The following is a 27,133-nucleotide window of genomic DNA, read 5'->3' on the forward strand; positions in this document are numbered from 1 at the left end:
AGGTATGGAGATTATATTTTAATGTTCACGTAGAATTGTTTGAGGAATCATCAATTGTGAGCCTTCTTTCGTTGAAACATTTTCATAAACCAAAGCTCGGAAGTTGTGCGCCTATAATTATTCTGGGCACCCTTGAATGTTTTTGATCACAACCATACAAACATACACCCTCCGCATTAGTAGGGAAGGATATTCCCTTTTACCGGGTGGAGTAATACAAGCTCTAATATTGCAGAATGACAATCATTCTTCCGTGATTGATACTTTGGTGAAAAGTGTTCTTGTTCAAAGGAGCCACGAAGCGCTTATCTTAACACCACAAGAACATGATCTAACGCAGAAAGGTGGCATTCCTTAAAAATATATTTTATAAAAATCTGATTTATTTTACAAAAATAAATATTAATAAACAATTCTAACCACTTTTCGGGAACTTGATTTGGTACAAAATATCTCACCCAAAAGAAGGGTGGATATCAGGACCTCTGGGTGCTAAGACTAGACAGAAGAAGAAGGGGAAGACTATGTGAGCTCAGCGCCGCTGCGGCCTGAACGCTTTGGAGAAGCGATTGGGATCAGATGGTCTTCCTGGCAATTTTAGATATGACTTTTATCAGGGCAGAAGCAGACGTTGGCGTATCCCCAGTGGATGATAGAGGGAAGTGTGGAGGTCTCAGAAAGATGTTTGTGTTGACCTTCTTGAAGATGGTATTTAGGTGATAGAATAAATTGTACTTTTTATAATGTTGTTAAAAGTAGATAAAATTATAATGGTCACAAATACCCTGTGACGGCATCACAGTAAGGGGTGTTTTGGTTATAGGGTGCCACCCAGGTATATCTTTAGCACTGTGAGAATAGGTGAATGAATTAATAGAATGACCCTAAAATATTTTGGTTCCCAAAAGATGCTTTTAGTATCACTGGTTTTAGAGGTTATAGATTTTTTTTGGCGTAGTTAAACTTTACACAGACCTGTAGAGTGGTTTAACCTTTCAGACAAGCAAGGGTGGGTTTATAGAGGTTACAAAGTCATCCTGACATTTGGTCTATCCATCATATTCTTGACCAGGCTTTCCAAATCTTGCCGGATATATATTTTTTCTTTGCATTTGGCCTTTCTTTTACGTTGTATGGGGATCAGAACAAACATCGGCAACAATGGAACTCAATAAGTAACATTACATTGATCATAAACTTTTTTGGACTACCCATATCTTACCTTTTTTCATTGGAAGAACGGTTATTATGAGAATTTTATGCACACGCAAAGCTACCTTACCTCTCCATATCTTGTTTTAAGGGCTGCAACCGCCGGCAAATTTACTTACAGTCAGAAGAAATCAATTAAAATTGGACATGGAGGTCCAAAGAAGTTTGATTATCAATAAACCTTTAATTGAGGCGTATTCATACTTTAATTTATAGAGATACATTTTCATAAGTAAAAAGCTGTAAAAATATTGTTACTAAATTGGATTATATTCCCATAAATAATTTTCAGATAGCTTAAAGATCCATTCTTTAATCAGTCGTTGGTCTCGTCTTAGTTTCAGGAGCCGTATGTCTATCCCATGCATGTTTACATTCCCTCACTGTATTACCCTCTACCACTTCTGCTAGCAGGCTGTTCCACTTATCAACCACCCCGTCGGTGAAGTATAACTTTTTTACATTCCATTCTAGATTTAGGCTATGGCCTCTTGTTCCAAGATTTCTCCTTCCTTAAAGTAAATGTCCCTCCTGTACTTTTTAAAATCACTTTATGTATTTAAATGTTTCTGTCATATGCTCTCTCTCTCTCTCTCTCTCTCTCTCTCTCTCTTCTTTCCTCTTTCTCTTTTCTCCTTTCCTCTGCTCTGCATATTAGCAACCAAGTTGGATAGTTAGTTTTTTGGACTTTTTTGATATTTGTTTGTACCATCAACCTATAGTATGATTACTATGTTAATTTATGTTAATGTATTTATTCCCAGTTTTCCAAACTACATAATTTTAAGACAGAATGGCATTTTTACAAAAAATTAAAATAAAAACTTAAAGGATCATGAACATTTGTCATCGAGCCAGTGAAGAAAACCAAGAGATATTACAATTAAGCAATTTCTTATTATATGTCAATTCCATAATAATGCATCATTGCAAGTGAACTTGTGACATCACTAAATCCCGCATATTATAGCTATGTGTATTTAATAAAATTATTATAGTGGTGACTAAAGATATTTAATATAAATATATATTTGAAACCCATCTTATCTCTATGCAGCGGGGGAAGCCGTTTGGACTACTCTTCAAAGAATTTACATAGTTGGCCCCGCCCCATTAATTTGCTCCTCCCCTTTGATGAAAGCCCATTCCCAGGAAGAATGAATGAGGAGAACAGAGCTGACCCAAGTCTGTGATATATATACATGTGTGTGTGTGTGTGTGTGTGTGTGTGTGTATATATATATATATATATATATATATATATATATATATATATATATATATATATATAGCATTTTATTTTCATTTTATTAATTTATTCTTTTAAGGAATACAAAGTTTCCATGATGTTACACGGATGATATTTCCCTAGAAAATAAATGTTCGTTGAATGTAGATATTAATACTGAATGTTTCAATAGTGGCATTATAAAGAGACAGTAGAATTTGCATACAGAATGCCACATTACTTCAACCATAAAGACTACAGATTTTCCTGTAATAGAATTATATCATCTGCTACGATAACCTTGAAACACATACATTGTCCTTTGTCCACGAATAATTATCGTTTCATTTAATCCCCCTTAGTTGCTTTTCTAAAGTGCCATTGTTTTTATCTATAATGAAATTGTCTTCAGGCCAACTATTTGTGGTCTTCAGGATGTTGTTGGAGTCCAATTTCCATCTATTTAAAGAGTGGCTTACAATGTTCCTCCTAAGGTGAATTGTTCTACGTTGAGACAGTTGCACTAGTTTATAACTCATTATGGAACCTACGTTAGGTGCTTAACATACATATCGTGTCTCAATATTAAGAGACAAGGTTCTTTGGGTATCATGGAAACAGTATTTGTATCTAGAAGATTCTAAGGGAATGCAGCGGTTTACAGGTCTTAATCCAAAAGGACCTGGCATCACCACCCCAATACAGTAGTGTGTGAGCTTATTGCAAGCCTTTTTCTAGACACATGCAAAGACTTTAAGGTTCTTAATACACACAGAGCCTATACTGAGGCAGGTGTTGGACAACAAGCCCTTCTGATTCATTTTTAACGTTAAATCTGGTGGTCTAGACAAGGAGCTCCTTATCCATAGATACAGAAATCCTTTCCCTTAGGAGGTGTTTGGTGGAGTCTTGAATCTACATGCACATGAACTGGAAGTGGGGAAAGGACATCGATCTATATCAATGGAGGGCTAGATCTCCCTGTTACCCCAACTGGACCATTTAGGACACATTGTGGGAAACTGGGGCTAGCGGTGCTGGAAATTGCAGACCCTCTGCCGCTTAGTTATATTTATGGATGGGAATTGTAGTCCAACAGCCAGAAGACAATCATCCTTTAATTTCTTAACCAAAGCCTTTTGGTTCTTGAACTTCTAATCACCATCGTCTAGCCTCAAGCCACTGGACGTTCATACCATCACTCCCAGAAAGAATGAATGGAAAATACATTGTATCATTTCAAGCCTTTTGTGGTGTTTACGCTGCATGAGTTACCCGGGAGTAGATACTTATGCTATGATCTGAAACAAGGCTAACATATATGCCATATACCAAAAAACACAAATCCTTATATATTTTAATTGCTTTGCTCTTAGTGTGTTTGTTTTAAAGGAAGCGCTTTCATCAGCCCGTTTTATACGCGAGGGCTTAAAACTTTTAGATATATTTTCATAGACAGTCACTAGAAACACATAGGCACAGATAAACCAGTTTTAACTCAAGGTTCTGTGGAAATCGTCAACGTTCCAAGGTCTCCAGTGTCAAGGTCACAAAAAGTCACGTGGTTAATGCTTCACCGCTGGAAACAAAGTGTTACAAAGTTACATTTTGTTCAATTCTTTATGATACCTCCTGCGGTTTATGGAGCTTGTTTCGTATAATTATTTTCCTGTAGGTATCAGGACAGAAAGAAAAATTCAAGCAAACAGCCCTTTGGAGTTTTATAGGACAAAGAGCCAAGGGATGGAGCCAATTTGGCATCTTCATAGCATGTTTAGCAGTCCATTGCTGTCCCTGTGTTTAACGTCCAATAACTATAAGTGCAGTTTGAGTTTTCTTTAAAAATTCGTTTTACTGATTTCCTTTTTTTTTTCAGATGAAACTGATTTACAGGTGTGTGTCTGGAATAAAATCCCTAAATTAGACATTCCATAATCAAATATAAAGTGCTGTGGCATAATATTTAAATGGCAACTCTCCTTCCTCGGACTGCTTTTTAAAAAACAAAAAATATTATTATCATTAGTTTTTACCTTGCCGTGCCTATGTTTTTGTACTGACACATTAGAAGGTGTTTAAAGGTTTTCTTAAAGGCTGTGTTGCACAGGGCATAGCAAGCGGGGTTGATCGTACTGTTGATGTAGCAAAGCCAGTAGCCAATTGTCCATACTGTGTTGGGAATGCAGACATCGCAAAACGTGTTGATTAAAACCATTACGTTGTATGGTGTCCAGGTGATAATGAAGGCTAAGAGGATGGCCAGGATAGTCCTTGTCACCTTCTTTTCTCTGGATGGAGGGGGCTTCTTTTTGGCTGGCTGTTTGGTCATCTTAACAATCTTGCGTGCCACCATGTTTTGCTTATCGTCTCCATTTCGACCATTGGCGCCCGGAACAATCTCCACTGTAGTTCCGCTGGTGCTTCCACAATCCCCTTTGTGGGATTTTGTCACTATTCGAATGCACTTGAGCTTGGAATTCTCCATCTTTGCATTGGATTGAGATCCTGAAGCCTGAGGAGCATCTCTGGCCGCTCCATCTTCCTTTCCATCATCTTTTGTATTGGAGCCAACAACGCTCACGGAGGTGGAATCATTTGATATTTCTTTTTCCTCCCCTTCTGTCTGAACGCAACTTTCTATCCTGGAATGGCTAGTGGCTTTTCCGTTCTGGATTTTGCTGTGGTCCAAACCATCTTCAATGGCAGACATATTATTATTGTTTGGTTTCACGATTTTACCTTGGACATTACTGGGTGAAATGGGGTCTTGATTTGGGGCTGTGTGTTTTTTGCCCTTCTTTATTCTGCTCTTGCTGGCCCGGGAAATCTGCCAGTACAAAACTGTCATTATAATGACCGGCAGATAAAATGCCGCAATGGCGGTACCAAAAGTAACGGCTGCGTTTGAGAAAAACTGAATATAGCATTCACCTTCAGGAACAGTTCTGCCTCCTACAATGAACTGCCAAAAGAGGATAGCAGGCGCCCAAAGGATAAAAGACAGCACCCAAGCTGCGGCGATCATCATGCCCGCCATCTTGGTCGTTCTCCTTACCGGATACGTTAGTGGTTTGGTTACACAGAAGTATCTGTCGAAGCTGATAATCAGAAGGTTCATAACTGAGGCATTGCTGACAACGTAGTCCAGAGCCAGCCACAGGTCACAAACCACCGGCCCTATGGGCCAGTAGCCAATCACAGTATACAGAGTGTACAGGTTCATCGAGAAGACCCCAATGATCAGGTCAGCGCAAGCCAAGCTGAACAGAAAATAGTTGTTGACCGTCTGTAGGTGTCGGTTAACTTTGATGGAGACCATTACCAAGATGTTTCCAATAATGGTCACCAAGCTGAGGGATCCAGCCACAATGACAATGAACACGACTTCCACCGTCTTGTAAGGACTCCCCATCATTGTCTTATTCGCAGAGGAAATGTTGGTGTAACTTGAGTTATTCATGTCTGCGTCTTTGGCCAACAGCTACTTGACTACCTTCTAGATACCATGAACACCTGAGAAAAAAGAATGAAAAACATTACACATAACAGCAGAGAAACATATTATTATTCAAAAACGAGTAATAATGAGTCAAGGAGAAAACATTTTAAGTGGGGGTTTTGTAACGTTCTTAAGAGTTTGGGGTAAGAACATGTATGCTTCAACGTGCAGTGAAGCCGGTAAAGAATTCCTTTAATGGGTCTAATTATCACACTACTGATATAATTTATTACTATGCACTTAAAACACCACAAGTTAACTGTTTTTGAAGATATTGTTAGGTATCCAGTGGATCCAGTAGACCGTGTCCATATACAGGGAAATAGATTTTTGGCAAATCTATATAGTATAAGGCACCAGTGAATTAACATACTGAGCATTTTCTCCAACAGCATATGAAATGACATTTTGGGTCTGATGGGATCTGCTTATATACCATATATCATTTATTAAGTTCTGTGTATCATTTCATAGCAGTCTGATTTTATAACAGCCATATGCCTAAAACAAAACCGAAGAAATGTGTCCAAAGAAGCGAACAGATTTCAATTTATTTTGCTGGTGTAATTCAGCGGTGACGTGTTCAAGGAGGGAGTGAGGAAGGAGAGAATTAAGGAAAGGAGGGAAAGATTAGAGGATAAGGGATGTATGAAGGAGAGAGGAAGGGACAGAAGAAAGGTTGGGAACAGGAATGGAAGCAGGGGAAGGAAGGAAAAAGGAAATGGAGGGACAGAGGAAGGACAGGAGGAATTAAGGATGGTAGGAAGTAAGAAGGAAAAGGAGGCAGGAAGTGAATGGTTGAATGTGGTGTATGACGGAGAATGGAAGAAAGAGAGAATGGAAGTGAAATGAAAGTAAGGAAGGAAAAGAGAAGGAGCGAAGGTTCAAGGTGTAAGGGATGTATAAAAGAGGATGGGTGGAAGAAAAGAAAATGGAAGGAGGAAGTAAGGAAAGGAAATAAAGGAAATTGACAGAAAGAAAGAGAAAGAGAGGGACCAGAAGGAAAGAAGGAAGGAAAAAAAGAAGTGAAGGATTAGGGCTAATGGATGTATAAAAGAGGATAGAAAGAAAAATTGAAAAGGAGGAGAAAGGAAGGAATAGAGAAGCAATTTGTAAAAAAGATGCTTTTGGAATCCATCTTCTTTTTGGCGAAATGACACGTCCCGTCGACTCGTGCAGCACTGAGAAAAATTGGTTAATGCACAGCTAACAATATATTAACTTCTCTTTTTAAGTGAGTAGAAGTAAATGCATTGCTAACTATGCATTACCTCATTCTTCCTCACAGGCATCAGAGTCTTCAGGTCCATTTTCTGTTCAAGATTCTACAAGTTGGACCGCAGATATTAATATGTGATTATCCGTGGCTCTTCGTGGTTTGACATTAAGTAGTCTTGAAAGCTTGCATTCTAACACAATTATCAAATAAACTTGCCTTCTTTTCTAAATAAGATGAAGAGAGGCATATTTACCGAAGTAAAACTGGAGCAATTCTGGCGCAAATTGTTTAATTTGGAGCAATCACCATGGAAACCAGTGATACATTACTTCAAATGGAACATTTTGCACCACAAATGCTTCAGATGAGCCTTGGTAAATATGGCAGCATGTGCCGTTTGCTTCTAAAAGGATTGAATGCGACTTCCAAAAGGCGAAATAGGGAATTTTGGAGTATTTATCCAGACAGCCCGTCCCTTTTTGTGACATTTCATTGTTTTGACACATATAGTATAATTTTTATAATAATGTTAATTATTTGTATAATCAGCTACTTGATACCTAATATAAAATAAGTCTTTAAAATAAAATTACATATATATATATATATATATATATATATATATTCATATTAATGTAATAATTTGAAATCCACGTTAATTTAATACATTTTATTCCAAAGCAATTGTAAGAAAAAATTGCACTTTTTTAAATTTATTTTTTGGCCATCACAATTTCACTTTGCAAAATATTTCCTTTTTTTTAATTAAAAATGAATATGACAAATAATTTAGTTAATTGATTATTACTGGTATAATATACCATCTTGCAATTTGTACAAAAGAAAATATAGCTTTTTAAAATTTAAATAATAATAAAAATCTAGTATAGTAGATTCAGTAATAGTAATATTTAAGTATTGTTTTACATATATGGGACAAATTTAAACTGTGGAGAAAGACACTGTTCGTCAAGTACCCAGCAAATGGGTATATGCAAGGTATAGATCAAATCCTCGTCTATGCGCTATCTGTCCTCTGACAGCATTCTACGTTCCAAACACTTCCAATGCAAGAACCTGCTACATATAAAAGAATAATTAACTTGGAGTATGCGGTAAGAATACAGCTTTTTTTTTTGCTCTGTACAAAATGCCCCATCTTCTGCATTAAAATTGAAGAAATTGGTTTTGGGCTGTGAACTGTGAACCGTAGCCATGCAATGACTACAAGACTTTGCGAGAGCGTACGGGCCGGTGTGATATTTGTTTGCTGTTAAAATTGTGTATACAACAGGATAAATTAAAGCTTTAACTTGAGGGATTTTCTCGCCGCCTCTCTGTTAGTCCTTTTAACACACGCAGCCCTTGTATGAATCATTTATGAAGCCGCTTCTTCTGGATTTTAAACCTAGTTCTGATTTAAAAAATTGTATGTTTTTTTTTCTTTTTTTTTTTCTATTCTTTCTTCCACTCTACTTACCCACTTTCTTCTAAAATACAGGTTGTTGTAGATGTTACTTAAACACGCTTATCTTGGTAGATAAGTGGAACAGCTTTCAAGCAGAGGTGGTAGAGGGTAATACAGCGAGGGGATTTAAACATGCATGGGATAGACATACGGCTCCTGAATCTAAGACGAGACCAACGACTGATTAAGGTTCGAGTCTTTACAGCGGGAGAAACGGGCGACTAGACGGGGGCCGGATGGGGCCGATCTGCCGGCAGATTCTATGTTTCTATGTAAAAAACAAGATGGAACAGGATGTGATTGATCAGTTTGCCACTTATATTGAGGAATAACTAACATTTTAGTTTAACAGCAATGACAAACGAGCCAGTCCTTGGACAACGTAGAGTTTAACACTTTAAGTGCTAGAGCTCTTCAACCTATTCATCATACGGTATACTCTCTATACCACCTCTAGGAATCGCAAAAGTGTTGATCATCTCGGATGCAGTATTAGCGATGGGCCCCCTCTAGTGAGAATCCTAGAAGTTGCAGTAAATACAAAGCCTTTTGAACCTGGAACAGCCGATCAATTATTCACATAAAACGACAGCGAGAAAAGGCAGTTGTAATTGTGAAGCAATCACCATGGAAACCAACGTAATGTCTTGGCCAATTGCCCTGCATAAAAGATGTGATGTTTGCTTTGCTGAATGGGTGGTAAATAAGTGGAACAGCCTCCCAGCAGATGTGGTAGAGGCTAGTACAGTGAGGGAATTTTAACATGCATGCGATCGGCATATGGCTCCTGAATCTAAGACGAGACCTGAGTCTTTACATCAGGAAAACATTCAACTCGATGGGCCGGATGGGACCGATCAGCCGGAAGATTCTATATTTATAAAAGTGGTTCAATGTATCAATATTTTTCTTTATTTTAGAACGCACAAGCCTTTTCGGCGTCTGCGCGAGCGTGCGCGTGATTGATCGCTGTCAGACTGTATCAATTTATTTCAAGATCGTAGGAACGCGCAAGAATGTAACATGGCTTCCCAAGCTGAATGCTGCTTCTCATAAACACGGTCCATAATGCCTTCGTTTTGTGCTAACCGGTGCAAGTTGAGCAATCACCATAGCAGTCGACGGAACGGCTGATTGCAATCTTGTAATATACATGGCGGATATGACTTCCGAAAATATCATTATTTTTATCACCGCCCCCCACACGCTGTTCCACTAACGTGATGAAAGCTGTACATGCTAGCTGACATATGCCAGAGCGATGACCTCGGTGGAGCGTTGTGTCACATATTTTTAGGTTTCTTGCTTGAAGGGGAAATCTCGCCTCTATTATCATAGTGTTTTTAGACACGTAGTGACAGGACGAAGGAGCGGGCAGGTGGCGCGTTCCCATGTGCCTTCATTTCCTGGTACGGACTATTGTTCAACAGCTCAGCTGATAACCGCGGCGGACAGATCTCCGTTGGGAACGTTGGCCAACATTCTCATGAGATTAAACAGTATAGCAATGTGCTCTAGATATGTTTGACCTATACAGTGAGCTAGGGGGAAGCCGGCACTTGCCAGATAATTCAACATATCACTATGATATCCTTCAAAAATCTAGGAAATTCCTAGGTTAGCTTTGAGATAACGAGGACAACTTGGCTTATTGGAGGAGCGATGAATCAGTGGGACCATTCATTGAAAAACCCAATATGATTCATTATGAAGAGCCATTGATAACAACAAAGCATTCGGAAATTATTAGAAATCCACGCAGACTGGAAATCATAATAAGTTACCGCTGCTTTCGACGTACAGCTGAGATAATGGGATTGCCATTTACTGATTAGGCCAAAAGAGACTTAGAATGTAAGAGCTCGTACTCACATCAACATTCCGCATAATGAATCAATGAGCGGTAAAGAAAAAATCCTTTATTTAAAAGATATAATTTACTAATCAAAGGAAACGGAATTCTCATTCAAGAATCGCTTTCAAAAATAAAACCGTGACATAAAAAAACCTCTTCCCTTTTTCCGATCACTGGAAAGACCTTAGGAGCTCTCTTAATCAGGTCAAAACACAGGACATTATTTCCTTGTTTATTATCAGGTTGAGGTTTTTTAGATAAAACCTACGTTTTTTTTTAATGATCAAGGCCAAAGGGAGTTAAAAAAATAATGTTAAACTCAAAAGGTTATTGTGATAATTCTTACCACCTGAGGCAATACCAAGAAAGGCTGGAGAACCTTCAGCTTTTCTCAACCAATACCTAACGTTCTAAGCTGGACAGTGCAGAAGATACCTGGAACCTCTAGGACATCACAGTGGAATATGATGGCACTATATAAACCAATACATAATAATACGGTGGCCTCTAGAAATATCTACTATGGGTTACCAACAAGAAGGATAATATGCTAATGGGGAAGACGACTTGTTAATGTTCCATCGATTCAGAATTCTTTGCTCTTCTGCTAGATTTTCATGAAATATTATACATAGGGATATAAAATCCCACGAGAGTCCATAAGGATGTGTATAAGGGTGCGACTGACAGCACTATACATCCATCGCAGTCTATTGTCTCTGCATATACATATAGTGTCACGTCTGAAGGCACCAGGATAAGTGTGATCCGTGGGGCGAACGCTGGGCGACAACAGGATTTGTGATATTAAAAATTGTAATGAATGAGAAAATCAATGAGGGCTGACAAGTGTATGAGAAATATAAATGGTTTTCATGATATGGAAACATATGGGCTACGGGTAGAAAAGTGAAATAAACAGTAATTATTAGATCAAGTCAATGATTCCTGATGCATGAAGGACATCGCTGAGCCCTGAAGCAATCTCACCAAGCCCATGTAATGATGTAGACACCATTAAGCAGAATGCACGCGGGTCTCCATTGTTTTTCTAAGGATGAATGGATTGGTCTCGCTTTGAAACCCTTTGGAACGGTTGACAGATGAGAAGCGGTATCAGATATTCGTAAATGCCGCATGGTCCCTTTAACGTCTACACCACTCCATTTGATCGATTTCTATGAATTCAATTATTTCTCAATATTAAGTCCCACTTGACTTACTGATAACGGTCATCATAATGTGTTGGACGCGTTTGGAATGTCATGTGATATATTGGTTTTGTATATTATCCCACCCGCGATTCCACTATAGATTACTTTTAAACGTTGGGGCAATAAGGGTAAAACAGGCATTTAGACGGATGAAAACAAATAATGCTTTTGTGAGTAAATGCCTCAAAAATATAATATTTAAATGTCTTCGGTCTAAGTCTAATATTAAGACCCAGCCAATCTATTATCGTACGTAGGAACTTCCCAGGGAAACTACTCAATGATCTCCTCTTCTGGGGGGAGTAGCTTTATGAAGAGGCAGGGCTAGTCACATGTAGGGGTGGGGCCAGCTCCGGATAGCAGTTAGTGGGTGGAGAGTGGGTGTGGCCAGATAAAGAGTTAACTGACCCGGAGACCCAGGGCTTCACCTGAAGACTCTAGTTCCCAGATACATCAAAACTTAAAGGGTAAAAGATCTTTTCAACTAGAAATTTTTTTTATAATGTATCAATGGCTCGTTAGCATGGTCTCTCCCTGGTGACAGAGGGTCCCACGTATTTAAAATTCTTGGCAGCACAAAACATATCCATCCTTGTGGCTTCATTTATGCCTTCCTTTGGACTTTGGGGCTTAATGGCTCCATATTTACCTTTGGGGCCATCCTAGGCCTGACTTAAGGCAGCGGCCCCAGTCGCCTACCCCTCCATGGTCGGTGTCTCCGGTACAATAGAGGTGATGCACGCCTTTAAGAAATGAGCGCGTCGGGAGATGATGCCCAAACAATCCTGTTGCGCAGGTGAATCCGTCCTACAGATACATTGTAGCTGATGCCATCTTATTATTTATACACATTTAGCCTCCTTTGTTTGAGAAAGGGGCTCCTCCAGCACATGTTTAGGAGTCGATACGTCCTCTGATTTGCGGTGCTTGCATAAGCACAATATCTGTTTAGATCGATTTAATTCACTTTAGTGTCTGGTGCAGAGAAGCCCTGCCAACCTCAGGCGGGGGTAGACGGAGAGACCTGCTCAGCATTCTGCATTCCAGTGCGGGCAAAACTCTCTCCTCGATCATCCGTTGTCAATATTATTAACCCAGCAGCGATGACTGCCTTGATCAGCAACCCGAAAAGCAATGGGCTAACCATTTAAACAATTTCTGCATTGGAAGGAGGCAAAAATGTAGCAACGGCTGCATTTCCTAATCCTCTGCAACAAGTACTTTTTTTTGTGACATTAATTCTAAATTCACCCCCCATTAATTCTAAATTCATGTGCACTTTCCTGGCATGGGGAGGGTTAATGTGGGCATTTAAATGGCTAGCATGTAAACGGTGATTTGATGAGGTTCCGGGCCATTTAACGCACTTAAATTGCTCGTGTTTAATCCCTTTCTCAAAGAGTTTTCCCTCTCTCCTTTGTGGCATGAAGGGCGAAGCAGCCCTCCTGTAAGATTTGCAGCAACCAAATAAAACACGAGTGACCGATCTCTGTGCAAAGACATCAACTGAGTAAAAACACATAAAAATATTCGAATTTGTGTCCAACAGAAGCAGAAGATTATGTCTTAATAAAACTGGCACTCATCCTGATGCACTGTTACTGCCTTTACCGCGCTGTTTAGTAAACATGGGTCAATTCCCGGACGCATTACCAACATCCCAAGTGAGCAAGAGCTCCAAAATAGAAACATTTTATATTCTAAATAAAAAGCTTTTTTTTGTTAGAATAATGTCCCCTCAGTGGGCGTATAACGTTTCACATTACGCTAATACTGTCGGGAAGGAATAAATGTATATTGCGAAATACCGGGGTTAATAAAGAAGTATAAAAAGTCCTCGTTTTGGCCCAAAAAAAGAGGATAACTGGAAGCAGTCGCATGCGAAACGCTGTAGTTTATTTGATAGATTTCACAGAATGCGCTGTTGAAATGGAATTGCTGTAAGATAAATGGGTTTGGAGACATTACGCGTTTCTTTGTTATTTGGGGACTGATACAAAGGGGGGGAGGATGAATTTCTGGCTGTGAAACGCGCTGGACATATAACGCTATTTTAGAACGGGGAATAAAAAAGATACAGGATACAAACTACCCCGTATCTTCTGATCTATGGCGGTATTCAGGAAGGATAGTGAAACCTAGACATGGATACTTTACCAATGGAATAATGACGTGAAACGCGTCGGCTCCTTACAATTACACTAGGAATAATAAACCAGACTATGATACGTATTGCATGGATAAAAGCCGTTCGTTTTATGGCAATATAGATAAAAGGCTTCCTTTTCTCTAGGACCCTTATCCAGCCTTAGGGGTTAACCGGAGGGGTGGATTTTTGACTTCACATTACTGCTCTAAAAATGGCAATGCTCTTCGTGCCATCGCTCCAAAAATTCCAGAGCTCGGACGTCGCTTGACTCGCTTCACGCCAAACCCAGAAAGCTATCAGTTGGGTGGAATGTGCAGGGAGGAGAAACTCTGAACGTGCGCTTGCCGTGTGCAGCTCCAGCATGCGCGCCCTCGTCTCCTGGGTCCTGCTCGGTTTGGAGATTACAGGTTTCTGAATCTCTCTGACTGTGCTGGAGCTCTTCCAAATGTATTCCCTACCTCGGTCATCCGAAAGGACAAATCTTGAAGAGGAACAGCAGGAGGGAACATGCCTCCATGCCAAGGCCAGAGGGGAGTACATTCAGCGTGTTTGAAGAAGTGCTTGCGTGTTTATGGCAGAGGTACCTCAAACTGCCTTTACAAGACATCATACAGAGGAGCTGGGGAAAACCTAGCCATAGTGTCACGGAGTACATTATTCTATCCTCCAGCAACACAGATGTGCATTCCCTGCATTTACTTTACTGAAACGATGGTAGATAAGTGTTACAGCCTCCCAGCGGAAGTGGTAGAGGCTAATACCATGAGGGTATTAAACATGCATGGGATAGACATACGGCTCCTGAATCTAAGACGAGACCAACAACTGATTAAGGTTTGAGTCTTTACCGCAGGAAAAACGGGCAGACCAGACGGGGGCCGAATGGGGCCGATCTGCAGTAGATTTTATGTTTCTGAAAATTCCAGGGGAAAAAATCTAAATTGTGCAATCTGTGATTATTTTTGTTTTTATTTCGAACATGTGTTTCCGCTTTATTCATAAAGGGGTGGAGCCGATCATCGCTGACGGATGGCAGCACATGCGCAAAACGCCACTGCTCCCCTCCTGCCCGGTGAATTCCTGCAGTAATAGCTAGGACCTGAAATCCCATTTATTCACAAAGCTCCGGAATCCCCCCTTTCTCGTGTAAAACATCTACATTCTACATTCACTCAATGACTCCACGCAGGAAAAAAAGAAGAAATCGCGATGTAAATGTCACAAAGAGGTTAATTCCCTTTTCCTCTGCGGATCGTGTGGTTTTTTTGCGCGTCTGTTTCCGTTGGTAACTGCATATTATCATAACACGGCACAAACTTTTAATGAAACGGATAAAATTCAATTACTGAGGTTTTTATTTCCCACGGGCTAATTGCTGCTGTTTTTTTTTTTATTATTATTTTGTTTTATTCCACATCTGTTCGGCCTCCGTAATTGGCGATCTGTCTACAAAGAGGAATTTGCCGGGTAACACCTGCTTGGATCGGAGCCCAACAGGTGTAGGCTGTGTAGGTATTATCCCTCGTTCTTCTCTAAAAGGATATTTTATTAGTAATATATCTCTTTAGATAGCATTCTCCTTAGCGACATGTCTATCCCATGCATGTTTAAATTCCCTCACTGTATTACCCTCTACCACTTCTGCTGGGAAACTGTCCCACCTACCTATCACCCGCTCAGTAAAGTAAAACTCAGTCAGCCTGACGAAGTTCAATAAAGTTCAGAGCCAAGGTGCTTCATTATAAATAGATGAATCTAGTTCTATGGAATCTGCTTATGCTAATAAATATAATTTTAATAATAATTAATAATAATAATATGAGAGTCGAGTCATTTTTTGTTGGTCGAGCGTCCAAATCACCAGTCCACTCAACCTCATCGGAATACGTTGGAATGGGCCAACATATTTTCATTAGAGAGCAATACACCTTGGACTCATTCTTTCTACCATTATGGAATGGACTCCGTTGGGTGCCATTGTGGACAGGCTTGGAGTCCCAAAGGAGCCACTCTAGACCACCATGGTGTCTAAACACAAGAGATGGAGTATCTTCTGCAGCACGGAAGACGGTAGCTCTTATTATTCCGGGCCCAGAGATGCTTTGAGGTCCTCGCTGGGTCTATCTGCTGCCATAACCTCAACTGCTTTACAATCAACTGCTAGACAAGGCTAATGAGAACATGAAAAAATATATAAAAATGCCCTTTTCAAAGAAAAAAATATTGGTCTTTCATGTATCCATATTTGCATTACTTGAGTTTGAGTCCCAGTGGAATTTATGGTTACTTTGTGTCAAGTCGACTAAATATAATTCTCATTCGGAATAAGTATGGAGCCAGCTGTTACGTAAAGTGCCAGTTTGATATGATTGTTTGGTATTCACAAAACTGCCCAGATTGCCAGGCTAAGGTAACAACCATGTTGGATCAAGAGGAACATTCCGAGAACCTGTTGCCGTCATCGGCACGATACTAGATAACATTCCTGGTTTAACAAAAATGTAATTATGACTCCATTTGGAGACCGTCCAATAGAGCCTTTTAAAATGGTTATCTTATTTTGAAAGAGCGCAGAAAGCTCACAATCTAATTTGGTTTCTCCAGACACTAAATGTCTCATTACAAAAAAAAAATGCAATTACTTTTTTAAGTGACCGACCTCAAGTCTACAGAACCCCGTCCTGCAAACAAGTCTGAGAAGACACATTCGGCCCCCGTTTGGTCTGCCCGTTTCTCCCGCTGTAAAGAGTCAAACCTTAATCAGTGGTTGGTCTCGTCTTAGATTCAGGAGCCGTATGCCCATCCCATGCATGTTTAATACCCTCGCTGTATTACCCTCTACCACTTCTGCTGGGAGACTTTTCCACCTATCAACCATGTTCTGCCCTGACCTTTTTTCTCAGGTTTATGCAGGTTGCTGGTGCAGATACAGAGTTATCCTGGCAAGACCGTCCGATTTTTGCTGGAATTCTGAGACGTAAGGCACCGAGTCTTATTTCACTTGAGGAATGAATCCCACAAGTAATCACGTAATTTAATAACTTTCGAAAAGACACAGATGAACATTATTTGATCACATCGGAAAATCACAGCTGGTGTTACAATGCATCCAAACAATTTTCATTTAATCAGAGAAGAGCAAGGAGGAACGTACCAGCCAAACACGATTCTGTCCTCCATTGCGAATGACAATGAAATCAGGGAATTCGCTTGCTTTTTGAAGCAAAAAAAACATTTTTTAGTGATAAAAGCAGAGCAGAATATTGTAAATTTTGGGCTTGTATATATATATATATATATATATATTTTTTTTTTTTCTTCACCTGCGCTGGAGGTTTTTGCATTCTAAAATTTATATATATAATTAAAGGGTCCAAATTAAAACATTTTAGCCAGAGTGTAAATTTAAACAAAAAAAATAGAATTAGAACAAAAAATTGGTTATTTTTATCCTATTTTTGTGCCAAACAAACTTAATTAACAGAAACCGAGTGAGGAAATGGCAAAGATTCCATTTTTTGTTTTTGCGTTTGACAATTGTTTTGCCAGAACTGCGGTTCTGATCGCCAAATAATATTTAAATGCCGTACTTAAGCCAAACCCTTTTGAATATTTAGTAGCCGGGTGAACTGGTTTTGAAAATATGTTCTTGAAAATGCCTTGTTACCTCTTTTTTTAGTCTTATTCAGTTTTGTTATTTACTAATGGAAGCTCCTCGAAGACCCCGGGTCTTCTTAAGCTTTGAGTCTTTACAGCAGACTTGATGGGCCGAATGGGTCTTATCTGCCGGCAAATTCTATGTCTCTAAGTAGAAGGAAACGCATGGAAAAGGCTGGCCAGCTGGACATAGACTTTCCGAATCGTCCTGTCGGCAGCAGTGCTTCCACCTAATGGTGAAAGAATGCAATTACGCTTTCTAATGTTCACGTAATATATATATATTTATATAATTTGCAAAGGTGTCTAATAATTTTACTTTCAAAAACACTTTAGAGGTCTATTTTAAGAGCATACATGTAGAATTCCGATACAAATAATTATTACAACAGAATTTATTTTGTTTAATCATGTTTCTTAGAACCTCAAGGTCTTTTCTACTACTGATGCACATGAAAGATTGTTGTGAATATATATATATATATATATATATATATATTCCTGGACTGGAATTTACTGCTTCCAATAATTTATCGCCCCTTGAGACGCAATGGTCCACACCTGGTGTTGTCCAGCTTGTTCACCCATCAGCTCTTTAATATATCTTTAACTGGCCAACTGAGACTCTTCAAAAGAAGAAGATCCTTCATTAAGATTCTGGACACATTTCAGCTGCTGTTACTCCAAATAACTCACTTCACAGATATATTATTATTGCCGTAATGGAAGCAGTTTGACCTTGAAACCTAAGGGTCTTTGATTAAACACCTTTGACCTTGTCTCTACCAATAAACCGTTCAATAGAAAGCCGGTTAGCATAACAGGTTCCCAAAACTGTTAAATATATATAAAATACGGCCAAGCTGGATTTTATTAGGGCCTTCCCCCAAAAATTGCTCCCCACAATATAATTTATCAATATAAACCTTTAATTTAAAGGTGTGGATATGCAATAACCTATGTTACTTGTAAGACATACATTTTATAATATTTACATTTTTTTATCTATTTGTAATATATAAAATATATAAATATTATAATATATATTATTATGTTTTTTATTATATTTATTATATTATAATGTATATATATAGTTATCATAAAACAAATGACCCAAACAATGTTTTTATAGATAATAACCTATTTGCCCACCTTGCCAGAAATCCAACCCAGCTGATTTAAATAATTTATTAATGGGCAGGACTGGGTTCAAAGTAGGCGGCATATCTATGGGTGGGCAGGGCTTTACTTAGCTCCTCCCTGATACAAAAAAAAAAATCTAATGGAAAATCCAGACCTGCTCATAACGTAGCCCAGCGGACCGGTATAGAAATAGTTAAATGTTTAATCGTCCGGAAACGCACGAATGGAAATGTCTTCGATATGAAATGAAACGTGGGGACAAAGTAATAAATATGTCAGATGTAATCCAGACATCACTTAGGAGACCCTGTCATCCGCCGGCCAAGGAAATTCAAATCATGGTCCATTGGATACATTGTATCGGGTTTTTATCTGTGATTTCTGTTACATGCTATTGGGGCGGAAAAAAAAGAATCCAACGTTAGAGGGAAGATGACATTAAAATAAGCAACGGAAAAACATTACAATAAGAAATCAGAATGGGATCCCGTCTAACAATGCGGAATGCGCCGTGTTCCTCAGCTTACAGCATCTCCCTCCTTTTTATTCTCTTTTAAATGGAATTTCATCAATTATGTGGCTACTCCGTCTGACAAGTACATTAGGAATGCTATCAGGAGAGGCATAAAGTCAATAAATGCCCGTGAGTTTGTCTGCTGACAAAGAGAGGGCTAGAAGGGGGTAAAAAAGAGATATTAGAGACCCCCTCCCCCATTTTGACCCTTGTGTATTCTTTGAAAGCTCCCCAGATACCCCTCGCTCTGTATTTCCACCCCTGAGGACGGAGTAGGGCTTAATCACATTGACGGGGTAACATCGAAGACAAGTCGTGCGGATTTCCCATAAATCTCTCTGTTTGTGGCCACGAATTTGCATTTTAAAGGGACTAAACCTGCCAGCCCACGTTTCTAATACAGGTGGAAAGAAATGAATTAGACGGAAAACGATATTCGCCTTTTCTCTACATTTTGGGCGAATACGTCCTCGGTTTCCTGGTCGTAAGCTAAATTTAGCGCCTGACGAGGAGGGCTGAAGTGTGATGTGAGAGAGAGAGGGAGACGGGAGAAATTATTAATACTTCCAGGAAAAAAAGGAGGATTTGGATAATAGACGTTCCAGCGAGAGTTTCCCTAATATGCACTTTTTTTGTCCAAATAAGCTTGTAAAGGATCATAAACGGAAAGGAGCCTTTTGTGGTATTGACCGATCGGACTGACTGTGTTTTGTTAATGTCTCCTCTTGTTAACCCTTTAATAGAAAGTTGAGGAACGCATCAGCTAGTGGTTTATTCTCCCATCCCCGGAAAGGGATCTGGCACGCTAGGTGTGGGGCTTTATTAATACTTTTTAGTTTATGGATTTATGGGTTTTCTGAACACTTTTATTGTGACTTACAAGACTGCAGAACCCTGTGATAGAATCATACCCAGCAAACATTCCGAGCTCCTAGAAAAGAAGGGCATCAGAGGAGGAAATAGAGGTATCTGGGAGGAAAGAGGAGTATCAGGGGAGTAAAGAGGGGTATCGGAGGAGGAAAGAAGGGTATCGGGGGAGGAAAGAGGGGCATCAGAGGAGGGAAGAGAGGTATCTGGGAGGAAAGAGGAGTATCAGGGGAGGAAAGAGGAGTATCAGGGGAGTAAAGACTGGCATCAGAGGAGGAAAGAGGGGTATCGGAGGAGGAAAGAGGGGTATCGGGGGAGGAAAGAGGGGTATCGGGGGAGGAAAGAGGGGCATCAGAGGAGGAAAGAGAGGTATCTGGGAGGAAAGAGGAGTATCAGGGGAGGAAAGAGGAGTATCAGGGGAGTAAAGAGGGGCATCAGAGGAGGAAAAAGGGGTATCGGGGGAGGAGAGAGGGGCATCAGTGGAGTAAAGAGGGGTATCAGTGGAGTAAAGAGGGGCATCAGAGGAGGAAAGAGGAGTATCGGGGAGGAAAGAGGGGTATCAGGGGAGGAAAGAGGGACATCAGAGGGGGAAAGAGAAGCACAGCAATTTGTTACCCAAAAGGGAACCATGTGCAGCCATGCCTTTGGGGCAATGAAGGTTTGCCCCTGATTCCAAACCTGCCCCTGTTTAATACTTTCCACCTATTCCGCCACAGGGTTAAATATTTGGCCGATACAATTTCCCAGAATCCTCTAGTTAAGAGGTTTTTTTTGCGACCAGGGAGAAAAAGGTAAAGTCAGACGCCACGTATGGCAGAAAATAAATAACTACATATTACATTGTTTTGTTTTCCTGGAACATCTCGTTTTTTTTGCCTCAATTTATAGAACTGAATAGAAGCAGCGGGCTGTCTGGGTTTCCTTCTGCTTAGCTTGGCTGCCGCGCAAGTATATAAATAATCTCGCTCCCCGATGTATGCCTTTAGCAAGAATAATATATGAGACGCAGGGAATTACAAAAAATATAATTCCATTAACGGGTTTTTGTCACGTTGGCTGCGATCGGGCGGTTTATTAAATGCTATACGTGCCTGAGATGCTCCGATAATCTTGTCTCACTGCTCGCGAAACTTGAATTATGTCAGCCCAGGATGATACACGCTTAGAATTAATTCTACATGTAGCGTGTAACGTTCCGACATATAAACCGAGATTTATAAAACTCTTAAATAAAACAAAAAAAATCATTGTGGGTATAGACAGAACTCGGGTTTTTTTGAACGGCACAAGCAGGTCCGGGCTGGGGTTGACATGGCGGCCCTGCCACTTTAAGGCCAGCGGCCACCAAATGACATAAGTCCAGCCGCATACAAGGTCAAGCTTCGCTTCTCGGGTTCTCTGGGTCACGGTGCAAAATCTCTGGGTCATAGGGGCTTTGGTTAGGTATGTCCCACTCCCTGCCTCTTTCTCCTCCCGGCCCTAGATTTTGGGGCTAGTCTCACCCAAAAACATCTCGCCCTGAAAAGAGACCCCTCCGCGTAGCCGGAGGTTCCCGGAAGTGGCCATTTTTTCAACCACTGGCCATTTTTCCGGTGTGGCAGATGGCCAGTCCAAACCGAGGTGTGAGGCAGGTTTGGGGATACGGGAAAAGGGAGTTGAGCCTTCAAAAGGGGAATTCTTCCATCTGGGATGAGCGCCACCTTCCTGCCACAAAAGGTATAAAATAATAACCCATAAATATTAGGGAGAAAGTGATGTTTTTCTTTTGGGGATTCATTAAGGGGGCTGGAAACGGTTTGCCCCTGAGTTTTTACCCCCAATCTGAGGGTCTTGGGTTGAATGGACAGATTCTTAAAGTCAGGTACTAACCGCTTCATATCCTACTCCGATTTAATGCTATCTGAGCATCCCGGCTTTTCTTACTGCTATATCACAGGTGGAATCCCTGCTTGAATACAGGTGACTTCATTCAGAACCTCTTCACCTCCTGACAAGTCCCGTTTTTTCATACGGACTATTATTAGATCCGATTGGCTGCCACCATTAGCGAGTCGCTGCATTAGAATCTGTGTAATGGGTTATTAAAAGGATTATATTTGCTGGGTCAGCGCGATTTGAATTTCCCAGATATGTTCATTATGTGTTTCTAGGAAATAGAATGCAGAGAAATGAATGCAGCCAGCATTAGCCTGCTTCCTATAAGTCCTCCCCGTTCCCTGCTTCCCGTTACGATCTCATTTACCTTATTAGAATTGGCCATTTTGGATAATTTATTTTCACTTAAATCCCAAATGTTTCTTTTTTTAATCCATTTAATGTAATCATTTTTGGATACTTTGTTAATGTTCCTGAAAAAAAACACGCACACATTTTAAGTTATAGATTTGTTTCCCGGGATGCTTATTTTTGGCCCCGCTCAACAAATTATGCGGGTTTTCTGTTTTTGAAATCAACGACCGTGGAAAGTGAAAATGACCGATCACTCATCGCCAACGGGGGGGGCGGGGGGGTTAAAGTCCTTTGAAAAGAAGGCAAACAGCTTCAAAACGGAAAGCAAGACAAATAAAAACACAGAAATATCGAAGGACCATCTGTGCTCCATTCGAGATATTCCCTTATAAAGGCCGCTCGGCTCTGCGAATCTTTCATCGCAGACCAATCAGATAACGTGCGACGTTACGGAGTCCCGATGACTGATAAGGAGAAATTTCCATTTGGCTTTTAAAGGAAATACTCCCATAATTCATAAAGAAAGAGGTGTGGGGTGATCCGAGGAGTATGGACCCAAAAGGAACATTGTCGTGAAAACAATTTGTTGTTCCTACACACTGGTAAGACTGCACATTAATACAGGAGCTGACTATATATATATATATAATATATATATATATATATATTGTACTATTTAGGGAAACGAAGAGGTAAGGAACGGGCATTTCCAGACCCGCGGGATGCTGGGCCTTGTCAGCATGATGGATACTTCCGTTCATGTGCGCAGCGGTGGGCTTTGCCATTAATAAATGTCGGCGTATGTTCGGCCGATAAGCCTTCGCACCGTTAGACGGTCACGGCATCGGCATCTTTCTGCAACTCACAGAAATCACCGTATTGAGGGGTTCATTCATTTCAAACAGGTTCTGTCCCGATTTTCGGTCCCGATTTGTCTGGGACACCGGAGAATGCCTACTGCACATGTGCAGAACTGTGCACATGCCCAGTAGTGCTGCCAGTTTGAGTGACACTCTACCTCCTAAGCTCCGCCCCCAGCATGCTGATTTATCAGGTGTAATGGCTTTATATGTTTCGGTGGGAAGAGAAGACCCAACAAATTATATAGATGGTCTCTGGTTTCATTCAAAAATGTCAACTAATGCGGGTGCACAACCTTGGGCTGCGCCCCCTCCGTGGTGATCGTCTTCACCGCATTGAAAGGCACATATCTGCCCCCCCAAGTTTTGTAGCAGGGGTGTTACTGCCCTGCTGGACCCAGCCGCTCAAACCCACCGGAGATTCCGTAACAAGTGAGAACCTGGGATATTTTTATATATAGGATCCAAGTCCTTTAATTAAAATCTATGGAAAGGTAAGGAAACTGATGATCGCCAAATGTCACCGACGAGAATTTCCCCAACAAAATGTCATCTTTCGAAGTTCACAAGGAACGGATTCACGGAAATGTTACATTTTTCGATATATCTATGATTTTTTAAAATAATTATTTTCACTTATGCCAGTTTAAGGTAGGATTTGTTCTAAAAATAATAATGCCTTTATTTCTTGCAGGCCTCCTCTGTGGCTAAACCCAGGCATCATTAACAAAACGCCCAGACGCCTTCACCCCAGACGTACAAATACAATTAGATCGGCTACGTTGGCCGTGACGATCCTTATTCAGTAATGAGGTTTCTCCCGAAAGATACAACAGGCAGTGTAAAAAAAAAAATAATAATAATAATGATAAAAAAATAATATAAAGAATAAAAGTGGTGATTTTGTGCAGATCTCGTTACATCAGACTGGCTATTTAAATCCAATTTAAATCCAATAATAGAATTTTATATATATATATATACATATATATATTTGAGTTTTATTTATATATATATATATTTGAGTTATATATATATATATTTGAGTTATATATATATATATATATATATATATATATAATTCTATTATTGGATCCATGTCCCTTTAAATAGCCAGTCTGATTTAACGAGATCTGCACAAAATCACTTTTAGTATTATTTTTATTAAGCACCAACATATTCTTATTATTATACTCATATTCTTATAATATATATTATTATATACAATTAAATATGGAGAGGTGTGATATATTTACACTTACAGATGCAACAGGAGTGGAGGACCCTGTCCATGAGCTGCTATCTAGCCTTAATGCAGCAATAAAAACCTCATTCCTATCAACTAATAATATCCTAGCCGGTAATATGCCCTTAATGATTGCCTAGAGTTTTTTTATTTTTATGTCGGGCCTCCCTTAACTCCTTAACCCCCATTTTTGCAACTAAGGATGATGGGGATTGTAGTCCAATAAATTGGCGATCTGTTACAGTCCATTCCTGAGTTAAGGAATAATATAATTGAAGGTTAAATAATATGTGTGAAAGACAAAGATTCTACTTCTAAGGTCTGGAGCCTTTATACCAGAACAGCTCGTCCTGATCCTGCGCATGCATTAAGGCCGGGAACATTACTGGATGGAATTAAATTGATTAAGAAATCCTCCTGTTCTTGCGTCAGCAAAGCAAGGTCATTTGTTTCTTTAATTTAACCCTTGTCCTGCTGCGGGCAATAAATCTGAATTATGTGAGGACTACGAAAAACGCAACTGGATTTTTTTTTTGGGGGGGGGTGGATAAAAATGGATCATAATGTTACAGGCCATAGTATATGATGATTACATCACGGTATGCACTTCCTATGGGAAAAACGAGGGATTTAGTAGTGATACCCCCCTCGCCCAACACCCCCACACACACACAGACACGTACATCCTGATTGGCTAAACACAAGAAGACAAAAGGCAACAGATGACCATTCATAATATTTGAATTTAAAGGGACACTCCATGCATCACATGCGCTTTAATGCAGCGATCCCTTTAAACTTCCGTGGTGTCCCCCCTTGCAAAAACCACTGGCTTAGTAAGCGCTTTGGGCAGAGGTCTTTCCTGCCACTGATTGGCTGCATCAAGCACCAATCAGGGATGAGAATCCTCAGTCCAAGAAGGAGATGGGCAGCTGCAGCTTCTACGTAAGGCAATTATTTTACTGTAATGTATATTAACGTACTCGCCTGGTACTTTGTTGAGGCTCTCATAGACACTTAGCTGTCTCTTTAATATCACTGCAGTCTCTTTAATCGCATCGGCAATGTCTGCTCCCCCACCAATACCAAACGATCAATTCCCTAGAAACTAATCAAATGTCCTAATAATGTTTTTGCTACGGTCCGAACATCACTTCACTATGATAATCGTACATATGGAGGAAAGAGGTGTGTAATCCACGACTGTCCGATCGATCCTCTTAGACCACTGAGCTGTCACCGTTTTCAAATTTTCCACCTTAACAGCCAATCAATCAATTGATTTTGTTGTATCAATGGTAATAAAAATGACCTATATATATTTTATTCTTTTTCATTGACACTTTACCCAAAATATTATGGCCGGGGATAAATCTATCACAAGTAATCAAATAGAATTTTGTCTCTCCCTACATTCTATTGGAGGATTAGTATTCAATTACTTGTGATAGATTTAACTGCAGCAATTTAAATCACCCCAATGTGTATGCATTTCTTTTTTTAATTCAACAGATTTTTTACATGAATTTCCAGCCAAAGGGGATAAACGGTAGATACGTGGATCAGCCTCCCGGCAGAAGTGGTCGAGGGTAATACAGTGAGGGAATTTAAACATGCATGGGATAGACATATGGCTCCTGAATCTAAGATGAGACATATGATTCTATGTAAGTTGGTTTCTTAAGTTGCCATGGTGACAGCTCCAAATTTGCATCAGAATGCTCCAGCAGACCCGCGGACTCTTCTTCCACGCAAACACCTGTCACTTATCAATAATATATCAATGAATATAACATTGTGGTCTGTTAATAGCCCTTGAATGGGGCGACCCCGGTGTAATACATCTTTTAATGGAGTGCGTTCTATTGGGTTTGCCGCGGTCCCTGCGGGGTAATAAGGTTTTCTGTAACTATATTGATGCTCGCCCTCCCGCGCTGGACGCAGGGCTGCTTCTGGGATACGTCAAGTATTGATCTGCTAAACACTAAAGACAATACAATCCCAGCCGAGCTGACGCTGCATCCAACCACGGCTTTACGGGGATGGAAGGGTTTGCGATGGCGGTGCGGAAATACGTTAAATTAAACAAAAATACAAAAATGGAATATGATGCATGACATCACACACGTGATGTGAATAGGATGTGACATCACATTTGTCTTTATATAAATCAAGCACATTATACAGGAGACTCGCTCACAGGGGATCTAGAAAGAAGGATACTTTTATTATTATTATTATTATCTTTTATTTATACAGCGCCAACAGTTTACGCAGCACTTAATACAATCCATAAATTCAAGGGGTCTGACAAGACGAGAATTGACGGACTGAGACAAACCGATACATTAGATGGAGAGACTCGGCTCGCAAGCTTACAATCTCGAGGCTTCAGTATATTAGAAAAAAAAATAGATATTAATGTTTTTGGTAAAATAATAAATAAATAAATAAATGAGTCATCTTTCAGCTAAAAAAATAAATAGACAGTTTAATGTCCCTGATGCCCCCACTAAGGAATAATGCGTATTATGATACTTTGGGAGTAAGCCACACCCTCTGAGGTAGAAGCTGCAGCTCTGCAGCTGTAGTTCCTTTTGAGGTTCGAAGCCAATCAGTGGCAGGAAAGCACTTCCATTTAAATCAATGGGAGCACTTTCCATGCATGCACACGGGGTGGGGTGTGGGGGGGGGTGTCAGCGTCCGAGTGCCGGGTGATTTATTTGGCCAAACACATGTTCTAATAATAATAATAATAATAATAATAATATTC

The 27,133-nt window shown here is 40.0% G+C and overlaps 1 protein-coding gene across 1 annotated transcript in view; it reads right to left on the reverse strand.

Annotated features, from left to right (window-relative positions):
- Positions 1-3,805: 3,805 nt before the first annotated feature.
- CHRM2 (cholinergic receptor muscarinic 2) overlaps positions 3,806-27,133 on the reverse strand; it is a 53,995-nt gene continuing 30,667 nt past the window's right edge. The window contains exon 2 of the mRNA XM_053465496.1: positions 3,806-5,953. Within this exon, the coding sequence (XP_053321471.1) occupies positions 4,470-5,900 (1,431 nt within the window). The 5' untranslated portion in view covers positions 5,901-5,953 and the 3' untranslated portion in view covers positions 3,806-4,469. The remainder of the gene's footprint in view (positions 5,954-27,133) is intronic.

Source organism: Spea bombifrons, chromosome 4 (genome assembly GCF_027358695.1).
Source record: "Spea bombifrons isolate aSpeBom1 chromosome 4, aSpeBom1.2.pri, whole genome shotgun sequence".
NCBI classification, from domain to species: Eukaryota; Metazoa; Chordata; class Amphibia; order Anura; family Pelobatidae; genus Spea; species Spea bombifrons.